The sequence below is a fragment of the Leptopilina heterotoma genome, unplaced genomic scaffold, assembly GCF_015476425.1.
Source record: "Leptopilina heterotoma isolate Lh14 unplaced genomic scaffold, ASM1547642v1 Lhet_81, whole genome shotgun sequence".
Taxonomy (NCBI): domain Eukaryota; kingdom Metazoa; phylum Arthropoda; class Insecta; order Hymenoptera; family Figitidae; genus Leptopilina; species Leptopilina heterotoma.
In genome coordinates this window covers 3186163-3205050 of record NW_025111185.1, presented here as the reverse complement: position 1 = coordinate 3205050, position 18888 = coordinate 3186163, and the positions used below count along the sequence as shown (strand labels likewise).

At 21.4% G+C, this 18888-nt stretch overlaps 1 protein-coding gene across 1 annotated transcript; it reads left to right on the top strand.

The window, feature by feature from the left end:
* Positions 1-58: 58 nt before the first annotated feature.
* Positions 59-8086, top strand: LOC122511289 (rRNA-processing protein FCF1 homolog). The gene is made up of 5 exons (XM_043626440.1): positions 59-217; positions 383-465; positions 583-648; positions 725-1034; positions 7832-8086. The coding sequence occupies exons 1-5, from the start codon at positions 215-217 to the stop codon at positions 7973-7975; spliced, it is 606 nt and encodes a 201-aa protein (XP_043482375.1). The 5' UTR covers positions 59-214; the 3' UTR covers positions 7976-8086.
* The last annotated feature ends 10802 nt before the right edge of the window (positions 8087-18888 follow it).

The window sequence follows — 18888 nt, the reverse complement described above, 5'->3', positions numbered from 1 at the left end:
GCTTGTAAGGAAATTTTCAGCCAATCAGCTCTTAGAGCATTCCCTTAGTCTCCGTTCACAATGTTTTTGCGTTTAAATACCTGTCAACCTGTGGTACCTGTAGTGTCAAACCAAAGAGTTTTTGTCGTTTTTGTCATCGTTTTCATAAAAATCTCATAAAATTGATAAAACTTGAGACATAAATAACAATAAAGTAGTTTGGTTATTGTTCAAGATGGTAAGCATTCAATGTTTTATGCAAAAATATTTGCAGTGTTCGAATCGGAAACTTTTTATTGAAACACGTGTTGAAAGTGAGGTTATGATTCGTACACATTGACTCGAAATACAAACTATTTAACATTATTTTCTTATTTTTTATGTGCATTATTATTTATTTTAGGGAAAGAATAAAAAGACTCGAAGGGTGGTGATGCAAAAATTTGCTCAAATGAAAAAAATGATTAATCCTAATGACCCACGAATGTAAGTATGCATGTTATGAACAAATAAGATTAATAACACTGATTCATTTTATTTATCGTCTAGTATTTTAAATTCTTTCCTAATAATTTAAATTAATATTTTTTGTAAATGTTGCAGTAAACCGGAAAAGCGTGTTTCGAAGAACAAAAAGCCAGATGATACGAAAGAGAAAATTAAAGATTTGTAAGTTTAAAATTAAAGAAAAAACATTATTTTACGAATTCTGATTTATTTACAAATATGTATCTATTTTTTTCAGACCTAAACAATCGTCGGCTCTTTTCTTTGAATATAACACACAATTAGGACCACCCTATCACATTATAATCGACACAAATTTCGTTAACTTTTCAATTAAAAACAAACTCGATGTCATACAAAACATGGAAGAATGTTTGTATGCCAAATGTATACCTTACGTAACAGATTGCGTTTTAGGCGAATTAGAGAAACTGGGACCAAAATATAAAATTGCTTTGAAGATTATAAAAGATCCTCGATTTGAAAGATTACCATGCAATCATAGAGGCACGTATGCAGATGATTGTTTAGTCAACAGAGTAATGCAGGTGAGTTAATGTAGGAAAATAAGTTTCTTGACATAAAGGATTCTTTTATAATTCTCAAATGCAGGGCTCGAAGTAGTGAAAGTATTTAAAAATACGGACTTTACGGACCAAAAATTAAAAATTACGGACCAACTGACAAAAATAGAATCTGGCCGAATCAAATAAGAGAACATTTTACTTAAAACTAGAAATTCAATTTTTTATAACTATAAAATATGAAGAAATCGATAACTCCAAGTCTTCGACTCGAAGTCATCGATTTCTTCATTTTTTATAATATTAATAATAATCATTAATAAAAATAATAATTTATAATAATTAAAATCATTATCAATTCAATTATTATTTTTAAGAATTTTTATCTCAAATTCATCTTTATATCGATTATTTTTAATAATTTTCAAAAAAGTTCTTTGACAATTTTCAAATTCATTTCTTTACAATATTCAATTTTACGAAATTTCAATTATTCGTAAATTCTTTAATTAAATAAGTATTAGAAAATAGAAACTAAAAATAATATTAAAAAAACTCAATTAAACTTTTTCAAAAAAATTAATTACAAAATTTAATTATTTTTTAAAATTCACGTTATATTATTTTCTTTTAATATTAAATTATTATCTAAAATTTTAACTGAAATTCATTTTTATAAAATGAAAATCAATTTTTATTAGAAAATTCTACTAGAATTCAATTATTTAAATACAAATTAAATGCAAATAAATAATTTATTGAATAATTGAACGTTTCTTAAAATTCAATTCCCATAAAAAATCGTTATCAACAAATTTTCGAAAATAATTGATTAAAATTGTATTAAAAATAATTAAAATTCTGCATTGAATTTTATTATTTATGAAAATAATTGAATTCTTGCGAAGAATTTTATTAAAATTTTCAAAAATAATTAAATTCTTGCAAAAAAATTAACAGGAACTCAATTATTTTTAAAAATTTTAATGAAATTCTTGGCATAAATTAAAAATAACAAAATTCTTAGCAGATCTTCAATTACTTTCAGAAATTTTAATAAAATTTTTCGCAAGAATTTAAATATTTTCGTAAAATAATAAAAATCTTTGCGCAGAGATTCAATTATTTTTCAAAAGTCTTAATAAAATTCTTCGCAAGAATTCAATTATTTTCAAAAATATCAGAATTTTAGCAGAAATTCAAACATTTTAAAAAGTTTTCATAAAACTTTTTTTGGTAGAAATTCAATTATTTTTAAGACAATTTTTAAAAAAATGTCTCAATAAAATTCAATTATTTTTAAAATTGTAATGAAATTCTTCGATAGAATTCAATTATTATAATTTAAGATTTTAACTGAAATCTATTTTTAAATCAATGTTTATGAGAAAATTCTACCAGAATTCGATTATTTAAATACAAAAATAAATAATTTATTGAATAATTAAATGTTTCTTGGAGTTCAATTCCTATTAAAAATTTTAATAACAAACTAGCTAAACTATCCGCGCGCAAGCGCGCGGGAATGTTGTGTCAAGCTGCTTATTTTAAACAATTTAAACTCCATTTTATTTTAAAAAATGTTTAAAGAAATAATTATTATTACCTAACAAAAAGTTTGAAATAATTAAAAGTGGAAAAATGTTAACAATTATAGAGAATTAAATTTTCATTTTATATAATTTTGAAACTTTAAAGTTTACAAAAAAGATTTAAGGACTTCGAACTTCTAATTTTTTTTAAATTCAAATACTTTCACTTAATGGTCTCAATTTAAATAGAATTTACATTACTGGACCTGAAGTATGGCTAGACATGGTGGCCACTGGTCAGGGAAAAGTCAGGGAATTTTTTAATTAGTCAGGGAAATTGTAAAGATTATAAAAAGAAAAAAAAATTATATAAGGGAGATTTAATTTTGTTTTTTATTTATAAATAAATTTTAGTTTATTAAATTTATAATTGTTAAATGTTACAAAATCAAAGTTTTGAAAAAAGAGCAAAACATTTATTTTACGCTAAAATATTAGAAGCTTTTTTATTAAATGTTGGTGAGGACAATTGGCCTATACAAGATTGATCTATTTATATATTTTTGCATCTAAACGGATTTATTGACTAAAAAACATCTTTTCAAAATTTAAGTTTTAGCCGCAGTCTCAGCTACTTTAAGATTAAAGATTTAATTTTAAAAATAAAGAATTTTATCTACTTCTACAAATTGATTCAAAAATCCTTAAAACATCCTTCTCAACTGTTTGAAATGAATAGTAGTTATTAATAATAATTTGAGAGATATATTTCTTATTTAGATTATTTTAATTTAAATATACTTTTTAAAGTATTAATTGAAGCACTGAAAAATTTCGCTAATAAAGTGAAATCTGTAGTTTATCCAGGTAAATGTTTTTTGTCGTGCATAACGAAAAAATAATTAAATTAACATCAGATTTTCTAAATTCAAAATAACGAATTCAACATAGAAATTAATCATTTTAGAACTTTACCAAATTCACCCCAGAAATCACTGAGTCCGATAAATTAGAAGAAAGTCAGACAAATGGAAGTTCTATTTTGAATTTCTAAATTTTAATGTCAAATTTAACGTATTAGAAACGAATTTTAAGTGAATCCTATAAATTTTGTTAAAATACTATTACTGCTGTTAAACTTTCATGTTGTACGAAGAAAATTGAATCTCGCAAAAATTGTTACATATTTTATACTTTTATTTTCAAAATAATTTTGATTACGAAAATTTTAATTATTCCAAAAATTAAAGAAATAATTATTCATTTAGCTTTTTAAACAAAAAATTCCGTATCTTTTGAAACTACCATAACTGCAAAAAATTAAATTAATTGAAAAATAATAAAGTTAACAACTTTTAATTCTAATTTCTTTGGAAAACAAAATATCTATAGTATAAATACAAACTATAACTTGCATTAATTATTTAATTACAAGATGTAATATAATATTATAATGAAGCATAAAAAAAATATTCTAAATTCGTTTTTAGAAACAAAGAAAAAAAAATTTCAGATAAATTTTAGGCGTATGATAGCCCCTACATTTTAATTCTATATATTGGTTGTTTAATTGAATTTTTAACTTTATAATTATTATTTACTCGGCAGGTATGTGTCCATAATTTAATGTTAACATTATTTAAATATTGGGAATAGATATTTGATGTAATATATTTTTAATTGAAAAAATTGACAATATATTTTCATTGATTTGTTGAATATTCTATAAATCACGTATTAATTAAAAACATATGAAAATTAAGACACGTTGAAAGTTCATAAAATAAACATGACATTAGACAATATTTTTATGTAATAAAAAATATAAATATAAAACTTGTATTAAATTACTATTTTATAAAATATACTTTGATAATTTAAATTTATGTTGTAGTCTTTAATAGTAGGGTAGAGTGGGGTAAAAAAGCCATGGTGTAAAAAAGCCATTTGAGTTTTATTTAAAAACTATTAAGCCGATTTATCAGCTGTTTAGAATATAAATACTATTAGGTAATACGCAACTTTTGAATCTAGTTTGAATGTTGTACCTAGATTAATATTGTTTTTATTGTAATTTTAATTTTTTGTTGCTTTTTTGAAAACATTTTGGTGAACTTTTCAAACATATTACAATTTGATTAAGTGAACGAATAATAAAAGTAAATGTTTGTACATAAGGAGAAAAGTATACCGAAAACGTATACAATGTTGATTTTTGGAAATTGAACTGAATTAACAATTTATTTTTGCTTTTTTTAATAACTGGTCTTGGGTGTAAAAAAGCCAGGGCAAAAAATCCATTGAATATTTTGTGAAATTCACTTGTTTTCTATTTAAACTAACCTTCTTATTTTACAAAATTTCTCGTGTTTATTTAATAAAATAAATTAAACACGACGAAAAAGTAGTTCAAAGTGCATTTAAAAAATAAACAATGAATAAACGGTCGCAACGAAATATGTTATCTTTGGTAAAACTTAAAGAGAACTTCTAAAAAAGGTACGAAAAAGTGGCAGTGCAAATGGAAAACAGGTAAACTTAATATAATTTTCAATTTTGCTTGCTAAAAACTCTTTCATAATTATTAGAATATTTTTCAAATAAGACTATTTGTCATATAAATAAAGGGAAACTATAAAAATACCTAAATTGATAACATGTTTTGCTAAAATCGTAGGGTGGCTTTTTCACCCCACCAGGTGGTGCAAAAAAGCCACTTACAGTGCTTTCGTAAAACTCTTATAACTTAGTCCTTTCATGAGATAAAAAATATTTCCGTCAAGAATTTTCAAGCTTAATAACTAAACTTTCAATAACAATTGGAAATTTGAGAAAAAAATTTTAAATACAGATTTTACAACATCAAAAGTAAAAATGTGGCTTTTTTACCCCACTCTACCCTATAGTAATTATTTTAAATTATTATGAAAATAATTAATAATTTTAAATTATGAAAAATAAATATTATATTTTTAACAATTACATTATTTAGAGTTTTGCAAGTTAAAAATTTATTAAAAAGTTAAAAAACTAAATATTCTGCATTAAGAAATTTATAAAAATAAAATTCAATTGAATGTAAATTATATCAAATAACTTTTTTCAATATATTGAAATAATGTTAACATTAAATTATAGAAAAGTATTTACCTTTAGAGTAAATGATAGTTGTAAAGCTAAAAATTGAATCAAACACTATAACAGTACTGTCAGATGATTGAAACGACAAATCTTCAGAATTTTCTTATTTATCTTCAGAAATCTTTAAATTAATCAAAAAACTTTCTTCAGATTTTGGTTATAATTTTTTCTAGAATATGATAAAAGAAAATAAATTTCACAAAGAATTATAAAGAAATAAATTAATATTGCTGTGTTTGAATCTGTTCGCAATTTGAAAGTAAAAGTTTTCAATGTTTTTAATTTTAAAAATTAATGCACTGAAAATGACTAAAATCTTGCAAAGTTTTTATTGAAAAATTTGGAAATAATTAGTCATTTGATTTTTATAAAAATTTTTTTTTAAATAATTAAATTCTTTCGAAAACTCTTATTAACATTTTTGAAAATAATAAACAAGAATAGTTAATTATGTAGTTAATCTGAAATTAAAAAATTAATGTTTATATTTGAAAATATAACATTTTTTGATTTGCAAAATAATAAATGTAACAGTAACAATTACTTTAGTAATTAATAATTATTACATTTATTATTATAATCATAAAAACGTAAAGAACAAAAATTATAATTTATCTTTAAAAAATGGTTTATTTATATTATTTAAATGTTTATAAATATTTTCATAATTACTTGATATATACACAGCCTTCACAACATTTTCAAACAATCTTCAAGTTTTTACTATATTTCTTCCAATTTGGCAGCACTGTACAATAATAACATAAACATTGAAAAATTTGACATTTAAAAATATAAAAAATGCTAATGCTTAACCCACAAAAATTAATTTTCAAAACAAACGTATAAAAAACAAAAGAATAACCATAACTAACTTCAAGTGTGGACAGAGATCCGGAAATCTGGAATCACGACGATTATTATATATAATTTTTAAATAATTAAATTCTTTGGACGAATTTTAATAAAAATTTTAAGAATTTTTTCCAGGAATTCGATTAAAATTCTATTGAAAATAATTGAATTCCTAAAAAGAATTTTATTATTTACGAAAATAATTGAATCCCGGTAAAAATTTTATTAAATATGAAAATAGTTGAATGATTGCGAAGAAATTTATAAAAAAAAAATTGTTATTAATGAAATTCTTGTGAAATTTTTATTATTTTTTGAAAATAATTAATACATAGTTTTTGTATAGAATTTTATTAAATTTTTTTGGTAAATTTTATGAAAATAGTAGATATTGAACAATATTTAATTTTTGCGAAGAATATTATTACTTTTGAAAATAATTGAAATTTTGCAATGGATTTTATTAAAATTTTTGAAAATAATGGAATTTTATTACTTTAGAAAATAATTGAATTCGTGTGATAAATATTGTTAATTATGAAAATAATTGAAATTTTTTAATGAATTTTAATAAAATTTTTGAAAATAATTGAGTTTTGTCGAAGAATTTTGCTATTTATTTATAAAGATAATTGAAATGTTGACAATGTTTTTTTAGATTTTTTGAAAATAATTTAATTTCGGAGAAGAATTTTAATATTTCTAAAGATAATTGAAATTTTGACAAGAATTTAAAAAAATTTTTGAACATAATTGAATTTTTTTTTTGCTTGAGAATTATAAGAGAATATTTTGAAATATTTAAACTGCTTCTTTGTATGTTTAAAACAAACTGTTTGTTGAAAAAAAAATATGCTACGGTCGGTAAATTAATTAAAAAGTGCCCTCTGTCTATATTAATTGATACTTTCTCAAGCGCTTTGAAATTTAATTGTCATAGTTCTCAATAGGTGTCCAATTTAAAATTTTTAGATTAGAATTTTAGTTTTTACTTTAAATGACTGTTAACTACTTTAACGGTCATTTGAGCACATTTGAGTAAATCGAGTAAATAAAAGAGTAAAAAGACGGTTAAGTATTTATTCCAAAGTTCTTCTTAGTTCTAAAGCTTATTGATTCAATTTAAACATACTTTTCCTAATTATCTAATCCAAAAACTATTGATCCCTATCAATTCCGCGTTTCGTCCTTTGAAGTTAACCTCAATATTCTCTTTGCTTTTGAAAAAACGTGAAACGTTAGTATATATAATTCTGCTAGTTACGAGATTTAATAATTTAATATCTTTTTCAGCACAAATGCTACATTGTTGCCACCAATGACAAGGACCTAAAGAGGAGAATTCGCAAAATTCCAGGAGTACCAATAATGTACGTCGCTCAACATCGTTATACGATCGAAAGAATGCCCGATGCATATGGCGCCCCTAAAACTTAAAGTACGTTTTTTTAATTAACTTATTTTTTAATTGTAAAAAATATTGAAATATTTTACTATAGCATTATAGTTACTAGGATATATTTTATAGCAATATACTACTTTACAGAATTACAGTTATTAATTCTGATCCTAAATATCTCCTATTTCCTAAAACATATTTTTTTATTTGTCATATTTTTCTTTTTAATAAAACGAAAGAAAGTCGTAATTTATGACGTAAAGTGATTTAATGATTAAGAGTAAGATTTCATTCTTTAATCTAAAACATACTGAAAAGAATATTTTAAAGTCTTGAAAATTTGTTAAATTAGAATTTACACTGCTCTTTAAATCTAAATTTGTGGTTTTTTACTAATTGAGGAAGTATCCTACGAACAATCGGAACAAAAGTTGTAATTTCGTATTTTGACGAAAGAAGACAAATTATATTTTTATAAATAACAATATTCATCAGAAGAATTCAATTATTTTCAAAATTAATAAAATTCTTCGCAGGAATTCAATTATTTTCAAGAATAAAAAAAATTCTTGTCAAAATTTCAATTATCTTTATAAATAGCAAAATTCTTTGCTAAAATTTAATTATTTAAAAAAATTTTATTACAATTCGTGGCAAAATTTCAATTATTTTCAAAAATAACAAAATTCTTCCTAGAAATTCAATTATTTTCAGGAATTTTAATAAAATTCTTTACAAAATTGAATTATTTTCATAAATATAACAATATTCATCATAAGAATTCAATTATTAAAAAAAAAATTTTTTTTAATTATTTTCAAGATTTCAATTATTTTTATAAATATAGCAAAATTCTTAGCCGAAATTAATTATTTAAAAAAATTTTTCTCTATTCAATGATTTTCAATATCTACTGTTTTAATAATATTTCCCAAACGAATTCAATTATTTAAAAAAAAATATTGAAAGAATTGTACGCAAACTTTCAATTATATTTATAAATAACAAAAATTTCACAGGAATTCAATTCTTTAAAATAGAATTTGCTTACATTTTTTTCGAAAAAAATGTTAATTATTTATTTACAATTTTTTATAAAACTCCTCTCAATAATTCAATTATTTTTATAAATATTAACATTCTTTTTATTGATGCAACTATTTTCGTAAATAGTAAAACTCATTTTAGGAATTAAATTATTTTCCTATATATATATAATGAAATTCAACCCAGTATTTTAATTATTTTTTAATAAAATTTTAATTAAATTCCTCGAAAAATGCAATTATTCTTAAAAATTTTGTTAAAATTCGTCAGAAGGATTCAATATTATTTAAACATTTGTTGTTAAAATTCTTTATGAAAATTCAATTTTAAGAAACATTCAATTATTCAATGAAATATTTATTTTCGTAATTCAATAATTTAATTCTCATAGAATTTTCTAATAAAAATTGATTTAAAAATAATTTTCAATTAAAATTTTAGATAATAATTAAATATTAGAAATAATAATTGAATTTTGAAAAGGTTTCAAATTCAAAGCTTTAAAATTTGTATTTTTCATACTTTCAACTAATAATTCTGTAGATTTATTTTTTTTGAAAAAGTTTAATTGAATTTCTTTTGAAATTACATGAAGTTTTTATTTTCTAATATAATATTTCATTGAAGAATTTCCGAATAATTATTGAAATTTCGTAAAATTGAATTGTTAACAAATGGATTTGAAAGTTCTCAGAGAATTTTTTCAAAAATTATTAAATGGTTGATTTAAAGAAGAATTTTAGTTGAAAATTCTAGAAAATGATAATTGAATGGAAATAATGATAATAATTTGAAGAAGTTATGATAATACAACAAAATAAAATATGTAAATCAGGGAAAAACAAAATTATATTGTTGTGACAACCCTGTAATAATTTTTTTAGTGCTGAAAACTACTAAACTATCAATAATTAATGGAAAAAGTACCATTTACTACAAAATATTAGTAAAATATTTACCATTTAATTGGTAAACAAATTCATGTTCTCTAATTAGTAGAAAAGTGGTTTAATATTAGTATTTAAAATTTTTATTATTATTAATTCAAATTTAAAGAGTGGTTTGCAAAAAGAAGATTCTATTTCTCGAACCTTAATTCAAGACTAGTTTTGAATTTGCGCACAAATTTGAAAGACAAAATTTATATAGAAATTCTCGTCTTAAAATATTGTGAATAAAAATGAGATTCCTACATTGAAATAAATTGAAATAAATTGAAATAAATTCTTTTTATATAATACTGCGTGAACTACTCTCAGGATGGGAATCTAAAATTTCAATCTGTTTTCATAGCGCATATTGAAGTTTAATTGAAAAACTTAAGAGCCTGAAATACGATAGTTGAATTAATGCTTAAAGTATATACATATAATAATGAAATAGTTAAGTGCAGGATATTCATTTCTTAAACAGTTAAATACATTTACCGTTAGAATATAATGTTGAATAACTTGCGAATAACGTCCTTGTGTCGATGAGTTAATAATAAGGTATTGAGCGTGGGTGAAAAATTATAACTAGGGAGTAAGAAGATTCCTATCCGGTTTTGTTCTTCTTTAGCCCCAGTTTAATTATAGTTCCAATATAGGCGAGCAGCTAGTATGACCCAAGAAAGCTTAGCATTATTTTCTTTCTTTCTTGAGGCGACATCGCATTTTTTTATAGCCGAAAGTCAAGCACTTATTCAAAGTTAAAAGGACGAAGTACCGGGGGCTTATCGAGAAAATGTTTAATGCTTTTCAATTGTTCTTTATTTTCAAATTATCATCAGAATCTTTTCATTTCTTCTTTCTCACAATATTAAAAGTGAAATTAATTTTTAAATTTTTGACATTTTTTCCATCCAATAGAGCAACCAAATATTGCTTCCTTTATACCAGAGCAAACATGATAACAATCTTCACCGCTGCGCACAGTAACTTTCCAAAAAGAAAAAAGAATTCCTATTATTAAAATATTTTAATATTAATTAGGTCTTGATAAAATGTCAAATTTTTAAAATTACCTTTTGTTGCCAACGTCAGTTTAATTCCACTCAAAAGCATCACGATTGTGAATAAATAAATTAATATAAATTTTATTATTTTCGACATTTCGTGCTGTTTTAAAAAATTTTCATAAAAGTATGCAACACTTTGAGTAACGAAACGTTAAATTGCTCGGGGTTTAAAATTAACTAAACATAGTTTTACACGAAGGTTAACAATACATTATCAAAATAAATTATTAGACACAAAATATTTCAAGTATAATTAGAGATAAGAAAATTTTTTCTTTTGTTAAAATTTGGAAACTTTAATTTTTGTTTTTCAAAACTTTTCAATTTACTAGGCCCGTAAATCCCGTAAAAGTCCGTAACTTTGCTTGAAGTCCGTAAAAGTCGGTTTTTTTTAAAAAAAAGGTCCGTAAAGTCTGTAAATTGTAGGACATAATTTGGATAATTTTAAAGAAATTACAAATGATTGTAGAAATTCAATTATTTTTAAAAGTGATAAAATTCTTCGCAAAAATTCAATTATTATGTTCAAAATTTTTTAAAAATTCTCGTCAAAATTTCAATTATCTTTAGAAATAATTAAATTCCTCTCTGAAATTCAATTATTTTCAAAAATTTTAATAAAATTCTTGTCAAAATTTCAATTATTTTCAAAAAATTTCCTCAATACAATGATTTTTAATAGGTATCTACTATTCTAATAAAATTTTCTTCTTCTTTTTTTTTGGACCCAAGGCCACAATATAAACAATTTTATTTGACAAAAATTAAGGTCCTGAAAACACTCTACGTTAATAAAATTTTTTAAAAGAATTCAATTATAATTAAAAAAAAATGTAATAAAATTCTACACAAACCTTTAATTATTTTCACAAAATAATAAAAATTTCACAGAAATTCATGTATTTACAAATTGTTTTATTAATTTGTTAGCCATAATTCAATTATTTTGGTAAATTATAAAATTCTTATTAGGAATTCAATTATTTTAATAAATAATAAAACTCATTCAATTATTTAAAAATTTGTTGATAAAATTCTTTATGAGAATTTATTTTTAAGAAGTAATCAATTATTCAATAAATTAATAAAAACGATGAGATAGTCGATCACTCCGAGTCAGGATAATCCTGACTCGGAGTGATCGACTATCTCATCGTTTTTATTAATTTATCGACCGAGTGATAAAACATCATTACTACATATATTCAATAAATTATTTATTTTTATATTTAAATAATTGAATTCTCGTAGAATTTTCTAATCAAAACTGATTTGAAAATTAATTTTTTTTTGAAAATTTAGATAATAATTCAATATTAAAAGCATTGGAGTATGAATTTTTTAGAAAAAATTGGATTTTGAAAATGTTTGAAATTAAAATCTTGGAAAATGTGAATTTTTCATACTTTTCAGCTAACAATTCTGTAGAATTAATTTTTTTTAAAAAGTTCTCGTCAAAATTTTAATTATTATTATCCTTTCAAATAATAAAATTCTTCTAAGAAATTCAATTGTTTTCAAAAATTTAAATAAAGTTCAATTTTATATTTTGCTTTTTCATAAAGGAAGCTTTGTATTAGCAAAATTTTGGATTGTCATTTTTTGACATAATCGTATTTTTAAATACTTTCACTGGTTCGAGCCCTGCAAATATCATTTAATTGACTCCAATAAATATTATTTGATTCAAGTAAATATTTACCTGATAATAGTCAATTAATCGGTTATTTGAATTAAATAATTTTTTTTTCATTGTAAAGAATTCAATTATTTAAAATTAAAAAAATTTTCAATTGTTTATAAAATTCTTTGCAAACATTAAATTATTTTCATAAATAATAAAATTTCCGAGTTGAATTTAGGCATAGAATTTTTTAATATATCTAAAGCAACGAAGTCCTTTTAACACTTTTAAAGAAAAAAAAAAATATGAAACTCTATTAGACTTAAAAGTTCTTTGAAACATTTATTTAAACTTTGAATAACGTTTGACGAGAAAAGAAAACGAAAAATATTGCAACTAATTTGAGCTTTAGTGGCAAGAAGTATAAAAAAGAGAAAAAAAATACAGCGCAAGAAATTTGGTTAACAGATTTTTGCGAGTCTGACCGCATGATAGTTTGCGTGAAAGAAATAGAGAATATATAGACATATATATGCTAACCCTACTCCGGAGAAAAAGATAGGTGTAACAGATGTAGACTGTACGATTCTCAGAATCCACGTTTTGGTTGCAGAATTTTACTGTTCGACACACTTTGATTCACTGACCTTTCCCTTACAAGTTCGAACAAGTTTCAAGATTATAATTTAAATTTATATTTTATTTTTCGTTTAATATTTCCAAACTTCTGAGAAATGAAACAAAAAATTTATATTATAAAATATTTATAATTTAATAATCTTCTCCAAATGTATTATTTGTTTTGATTATATTTAAGAAGAATTTTTAGTTTTAAGAATTATTATTATTAAGTTGTATTAATGTATTATATAATATTATACTTTAAGAATGAATTGTGCGTTACTTGTGAAAAATTCGAGACATGTATTTGATTTTTAATAATTAGGCTTCGCACTCATCTATTTTTATTAAAAACAAATTACAATTTTAGAATTCAAAAAATAATTGTAAATTTTGGTGTCTTTTTTGTTCGCCTCATAAACTATGAAATTGGAATTAGGAAAATTCAATTATTTTCATAAACAACAATTTTCGTCATAAGAAATCAATTATTTGCAAAAATAATAATATTCTTCTCAGAAATTCAATTATTTTCAGGAATTTTAATAAAATTCTTTACAAAATTTAATTATTTTCATAAATAACAATATTCATTAAAAGAATTCAATTATTTTAAAAAACAATAAAATTCTTCCCAGAAACTCAATTATTTTCAGAAATTTTAATAAAATTCTTTACAAAATTCAATTATTTTCATAAATAACAATATTCATCATAAGAATTCAATTATTTTCAAAAACAATAAAATTCTTCCCAGAAACTCAATTATTTTCAGAAATTTTAATAAAATTCTTTTGTAAAATTCAGTTATTTTCATAAATAACAATATTCATTAAAAGAATTCAATTATTTTCAAAAATAATAACATTCTTTCCAGAAGCTTAATTATTTTCAGAAATTTTAATAAAATTCTTTACAAAATTCAATTATTTTCAGTAACTTGAATACAATTCAATATACAATTTCAATTATCTTTATAAATAACAAAATACTTCGCAGAAATTCAATTATTTTCAAAGATTTTAATAACATTCTTGGCAAAATTTCAATTATTTTCAAAAATTTTCCTCAATTCAAGGATTTTTAATATCTACTAATAAAATTTTCCAAAAGAATTCAATTATTTAAAAAAAATTTGGATACTATTCTACACAAACATTTATTAATTATTTTCAATTCAATTATTTTGATAAATAATAAAAGTCATAGCTGAATTTCAATTATTTTTAATACAATTTTAATAGAATTCCTCGAAAAATACAATTATTTTTACAAATTTTAGTAAAATTCTTTGAAAGAATTCAGTTATTGAAAAATTTGTTATTAAAATTCTTTATGAGAATTGAATTTTAAGAAAAATTCAATTAATTAATAAATTATTAAAGTATTTAAATATGTAATTGAATTCTCGTAAAATTTTCTAATAAAAATTGATTAAATTGATTTAAAAATGATTTTCAGTGAAAATTTTAGATAATAATTGCTTATTAAATTTAAAAGCATTATAGAGAGAATTTTTAGAAATATTTGAATTTTCAAAAGGTTCCAAAGTAAAATCTTTGAAAATCTGAACTGTTGTACTTCCTTTTAATTAACAATTTTGTAAAATTAATTGTTTTGAAAAAGTTTAATTAAATTTTTTGTTGAAATTATTTGAATTTGAATAGTCGAAATTTCGTAAAATTGAATTGTAAACAAATAGATTTGAATTATTCTTTAAAATGTTATTAAAATTTGTCGAAAAAATTCAGTTATTTAAATATTTGTTGATAAAATTATGTATAAGAATTGAATTTTAAGAAACGTTCAATTATTTATTCAATAAATTATTTATTTTTGTTCTTAAATAATTGAATTCTCGAAGAATATTGTCTAATAAAAATTTATTTAAAAATGAATTTCAGTTAATATTTCAGATATAATAATTGAATATTAAAAGCATTAGGTATGGGATGAATTTCTAAAATAATTTAATCAAAAAAAGGTTTCAAATTAAAATATTTGAAAATCTGAATTTTTCACATTGTTTATGAATAATTCTGTAGAATTAAATTTTTGTGAAAAAGTTTATTAAATTTTTTTTAAAAATTATTTGGAGTTTTTGTTATATATTTAACTGAAGAATTTCCGTATAATCTAAATTTTTCGTTAAATTGAATAATTGTAAATAAATGGATTTGAAAATTCTCAAAGAACTTTTTCAAAAATTGTTATTAAAAATAATTGATTTTAAGAAGAATTCTAGTTAAGAATTGTAGAAAAGAATAATTGAATTATGAAATGATAAAAATATCTTTAATTATTATAAAATATGAAAAAAGGAATCACTCCGAGTTATCGATATCTTGATGTTTTATAATAATAATATTCTTTTTATTAACTTATTTATTTTAATTTTATTTTTCTAATATATTTATTCTTTTATGTTATGTTTTCCTATATTTTTATTTGATTAACTTCTTTATTTAGATACTTTTTGAAATGAACGAGTGCGAAGCCTATTATTAATTCTAAAATTCTCAGTACAACATGAATGCTTAATGCATTTAAATGAAAATGTTATTGTCAAAGTGAAATGTCTATTTGACACGGCGCGGCGCGGCATCAATGGATGTCTAATTGCTGGCTTATAGAAACTTGAATTTCACAATTGAATTGATAATATATATTATAAAGGACGAATGGAATATTTTTAATCTATTGTTAAAATAAATGTCAGAGCCGAAGACATTGAGTCGTGTGCTCTTTCTAATATCGGGAATAAATGGCATACGCATGCAAGACGTACACTATAAGCAGTGAAACGATGGATATTAATCATGTGAGGGTGCGAGCAAGCAATAGCAATTCTTATTTCTTCCGTGCATTAAGGATGTTGAACTCTGTGCTTTATTCTTCTTATGACAGGCTTTATGAAAATGATCTTTAACCAACAGCATGGACAATATAAATTTTCTGTCATCACAGCAACTCTAGTAAGTCAATAAAAAGAATTTTACGACATTTATTTAGATGTGATTCTCCATTCCATTTGTATTATATTGTATATGTGAGATGATTTTCAGAGAGATTCATATGATTTACACTTGAGGTGTAATTTAAATTTTGAGTTATCTGCAACTCTTCATTTATTACAGTTTATGGATAAAAGTTTACAGTTTATTATTATTATTATTTATTGATTATTTATTATCATTTATTACCATTTTTTACCATTTATTTTTACATATAAATTTCCAATTTAATAATTACGCTCTATTGTTAGTGGATGAAGAGATATTTATAACCATTAGATAATCTATTAATTATTCTTTCATTGCTCACTTGGTTGCTTTTAATAAACGCTTAGAAAGTGGAGTTGTAACTCTTGAATTGAGAGATAAGGATAACTATATCGCTCCTTGGGAAATTATTATCAAACTGGCTTTTCACTTTAAAATCAAGCATCACTTTATTTCTGCTCATTAATGTCATTTTAAAGGAAGCAGAGATTTTATCATAAACAGTCACATTTTCTTGCAAATTTCTTCGAGAAATGTTTACGTTGATAATTAGATAATGTCTTCATTCCACCGCAACAGTTGACAGTTTCTTTTTAATAATTACCTCTCTAGATACATTATTTTGATTATCATTTTATTTTCAGGTACTTCAGTTTACTGCATATTGAAATATAATTCAAGGCAGTAAAATAGAAACGATTTTGCAAAATGAGGTTTATATTCGCAACATTTTGATAAAATTAATGTTTTTAGTGCTTTTTTAAAAGTAGAAAAAATTATATATTTGCCTTGAAATTTAAGCAAAGAACTTAGTCGATTATTAGAATTTGAAAAAATATTTACAGGGTTGTCACAGGTAAGGGAAAAATTAGGGAATTTTATTAAAAGTGCTGGAAAAAAATTAAATTCATAGAATAAAGAATAAAATAAAGAAATTCTAATTCTAACTTTCATAAAATTATTACTTATAAATTATTTAATGAATAATTTTACTTGAAAATTGTAAAAATAATTGAATTTTACAAGAGTTGGATTTAAAATTTTCATAAATAAATGAATTTCAAAAAAATTCAATTTAAAATTTAAGAAAATTTAAATTTTTAATGAATTTAATTAAAAATGATAAAGAACTTAGTTTTTTTGAAAAATTTTAATAATTCCAATTCTTCTGAAATTATTTTAATTTTTTAATATATATATATTTAATTCATTATTAAAAATAATGGAATTACAGAGGAATTTTGAACTTTTGGAAATCTTTCAAATTGAAATCTTTGGAAAATCTGAATTTTTCATATTTTTAATTAATAATTCTGTGAAACTAATAATATAGAAAAATTTTAATTTCAATTTTTTTGAAATTAGATAAATTTTTTAATATATATATTTAATATTATTTCAAAAATTATAACGCAAATCTACGAAAGAATTTAATTATTTTAATGAATATCGAAATTATTCCCAGAAATTTAATTAATTTCAAGAATTTAAATAAAAATATTTTAAAAATTCAGTTATTTTCATAAATAACAATAATATTCATCATAAGAATTCAATTTATTATTTTCAAAAATAATAAAATTCTTCGTGGAAATTCAATTATTTTCTAGAATTTTAATAAAAATCTTTACAAAATTCAATTATTATCTAAAATAATAAAATACTTCCAAGAAATTCAATTATCTTTATAAATAACAATATTCATCATAAGAATTCAATTATTTTTTAGAAATAATTTTTATAATTCTCAAGAAAATTCTGTATTTTTGTGTCTTTTTTGTTCGCCTCATAAACTATGAAACTGGAATTAGGAAAATTCAATTATTTTTATAAATAACAATTTTCGTCATAAGAAATCAATTATTTGCAAAAATAATCAAATTCTTCCCAGAAATTCAATTATTTTCAGGAATTTTAATAAAAATCGTTACAAAATTCAATTGTTTTTAAAAATAATTAAATACTTTCCAGAAATTCAATTATTTTCAGGAATTTTAATAAAATTCTTTACAAAATTAAATTATTTTCATAAATAACAATATTCATAATAACATATTCATCATAAGAATTCAATTATTTTCTAGAATTTTAATAAAAACCTTTACAAAATTCAATTATTTTCATAAATAACAATATTCATCATATAAGAATTCAATTATTTTCAAAATTAAAAAAAAAATTCTTTCAAGATTTCAATTATCTTCATAAATATAGCAAAATTCTTCGTCGAAATTAAATTATTTTTTAACAATTTTCTCAATTCAATGGTTTTCAAAATCTACTGTTCTTGTAATAAAATTTCCCAAATGAATTCAATTAATTAAAAAAAAATGTTTGATAAATTTTTGTGCAAACATTCAATTATTTTTATAAATAAGTATTATAAATTCACAGGAATAGTTTAATTGTTTTTATAAATATTAAAATTCTTTTAGGTTTTCAATTATTTTCATAAATAATAAAATTATTCATATTCAATTATTTTTATAATACAATTTTAATTGAACTCCTCGAAAAATACAATTATTCATAAAATTTTTTGAATAAGTTACAGAAAGAATATTCTTATACAAAAAAAAATAATTGATGTTTTCGAATAATTTTACAATTGAAGAAATTCGCAAATAAAGATATTAGAACATTTTTGTCAGTATATCT

Bases quoted from the DNA above. Each gene is read 5' to 3' on its own strand.
- LOC122511289 (XM_043626440.1), top strand. The intron at 649-724 runs GTAAGTTTAAAA...TATTTTTTTCAG, and splicing joins AAAGAGAAAATTAAAGATTT to ACCTAAACAATCGTCGGCTC. The intron at 1,035-7,831 runs GTGAGTTAATGT...TATCTTTTTCAG, and splicing joins TAGTCAACAGAGTAATGCAG to CACAAATGCTACATTGTTGC.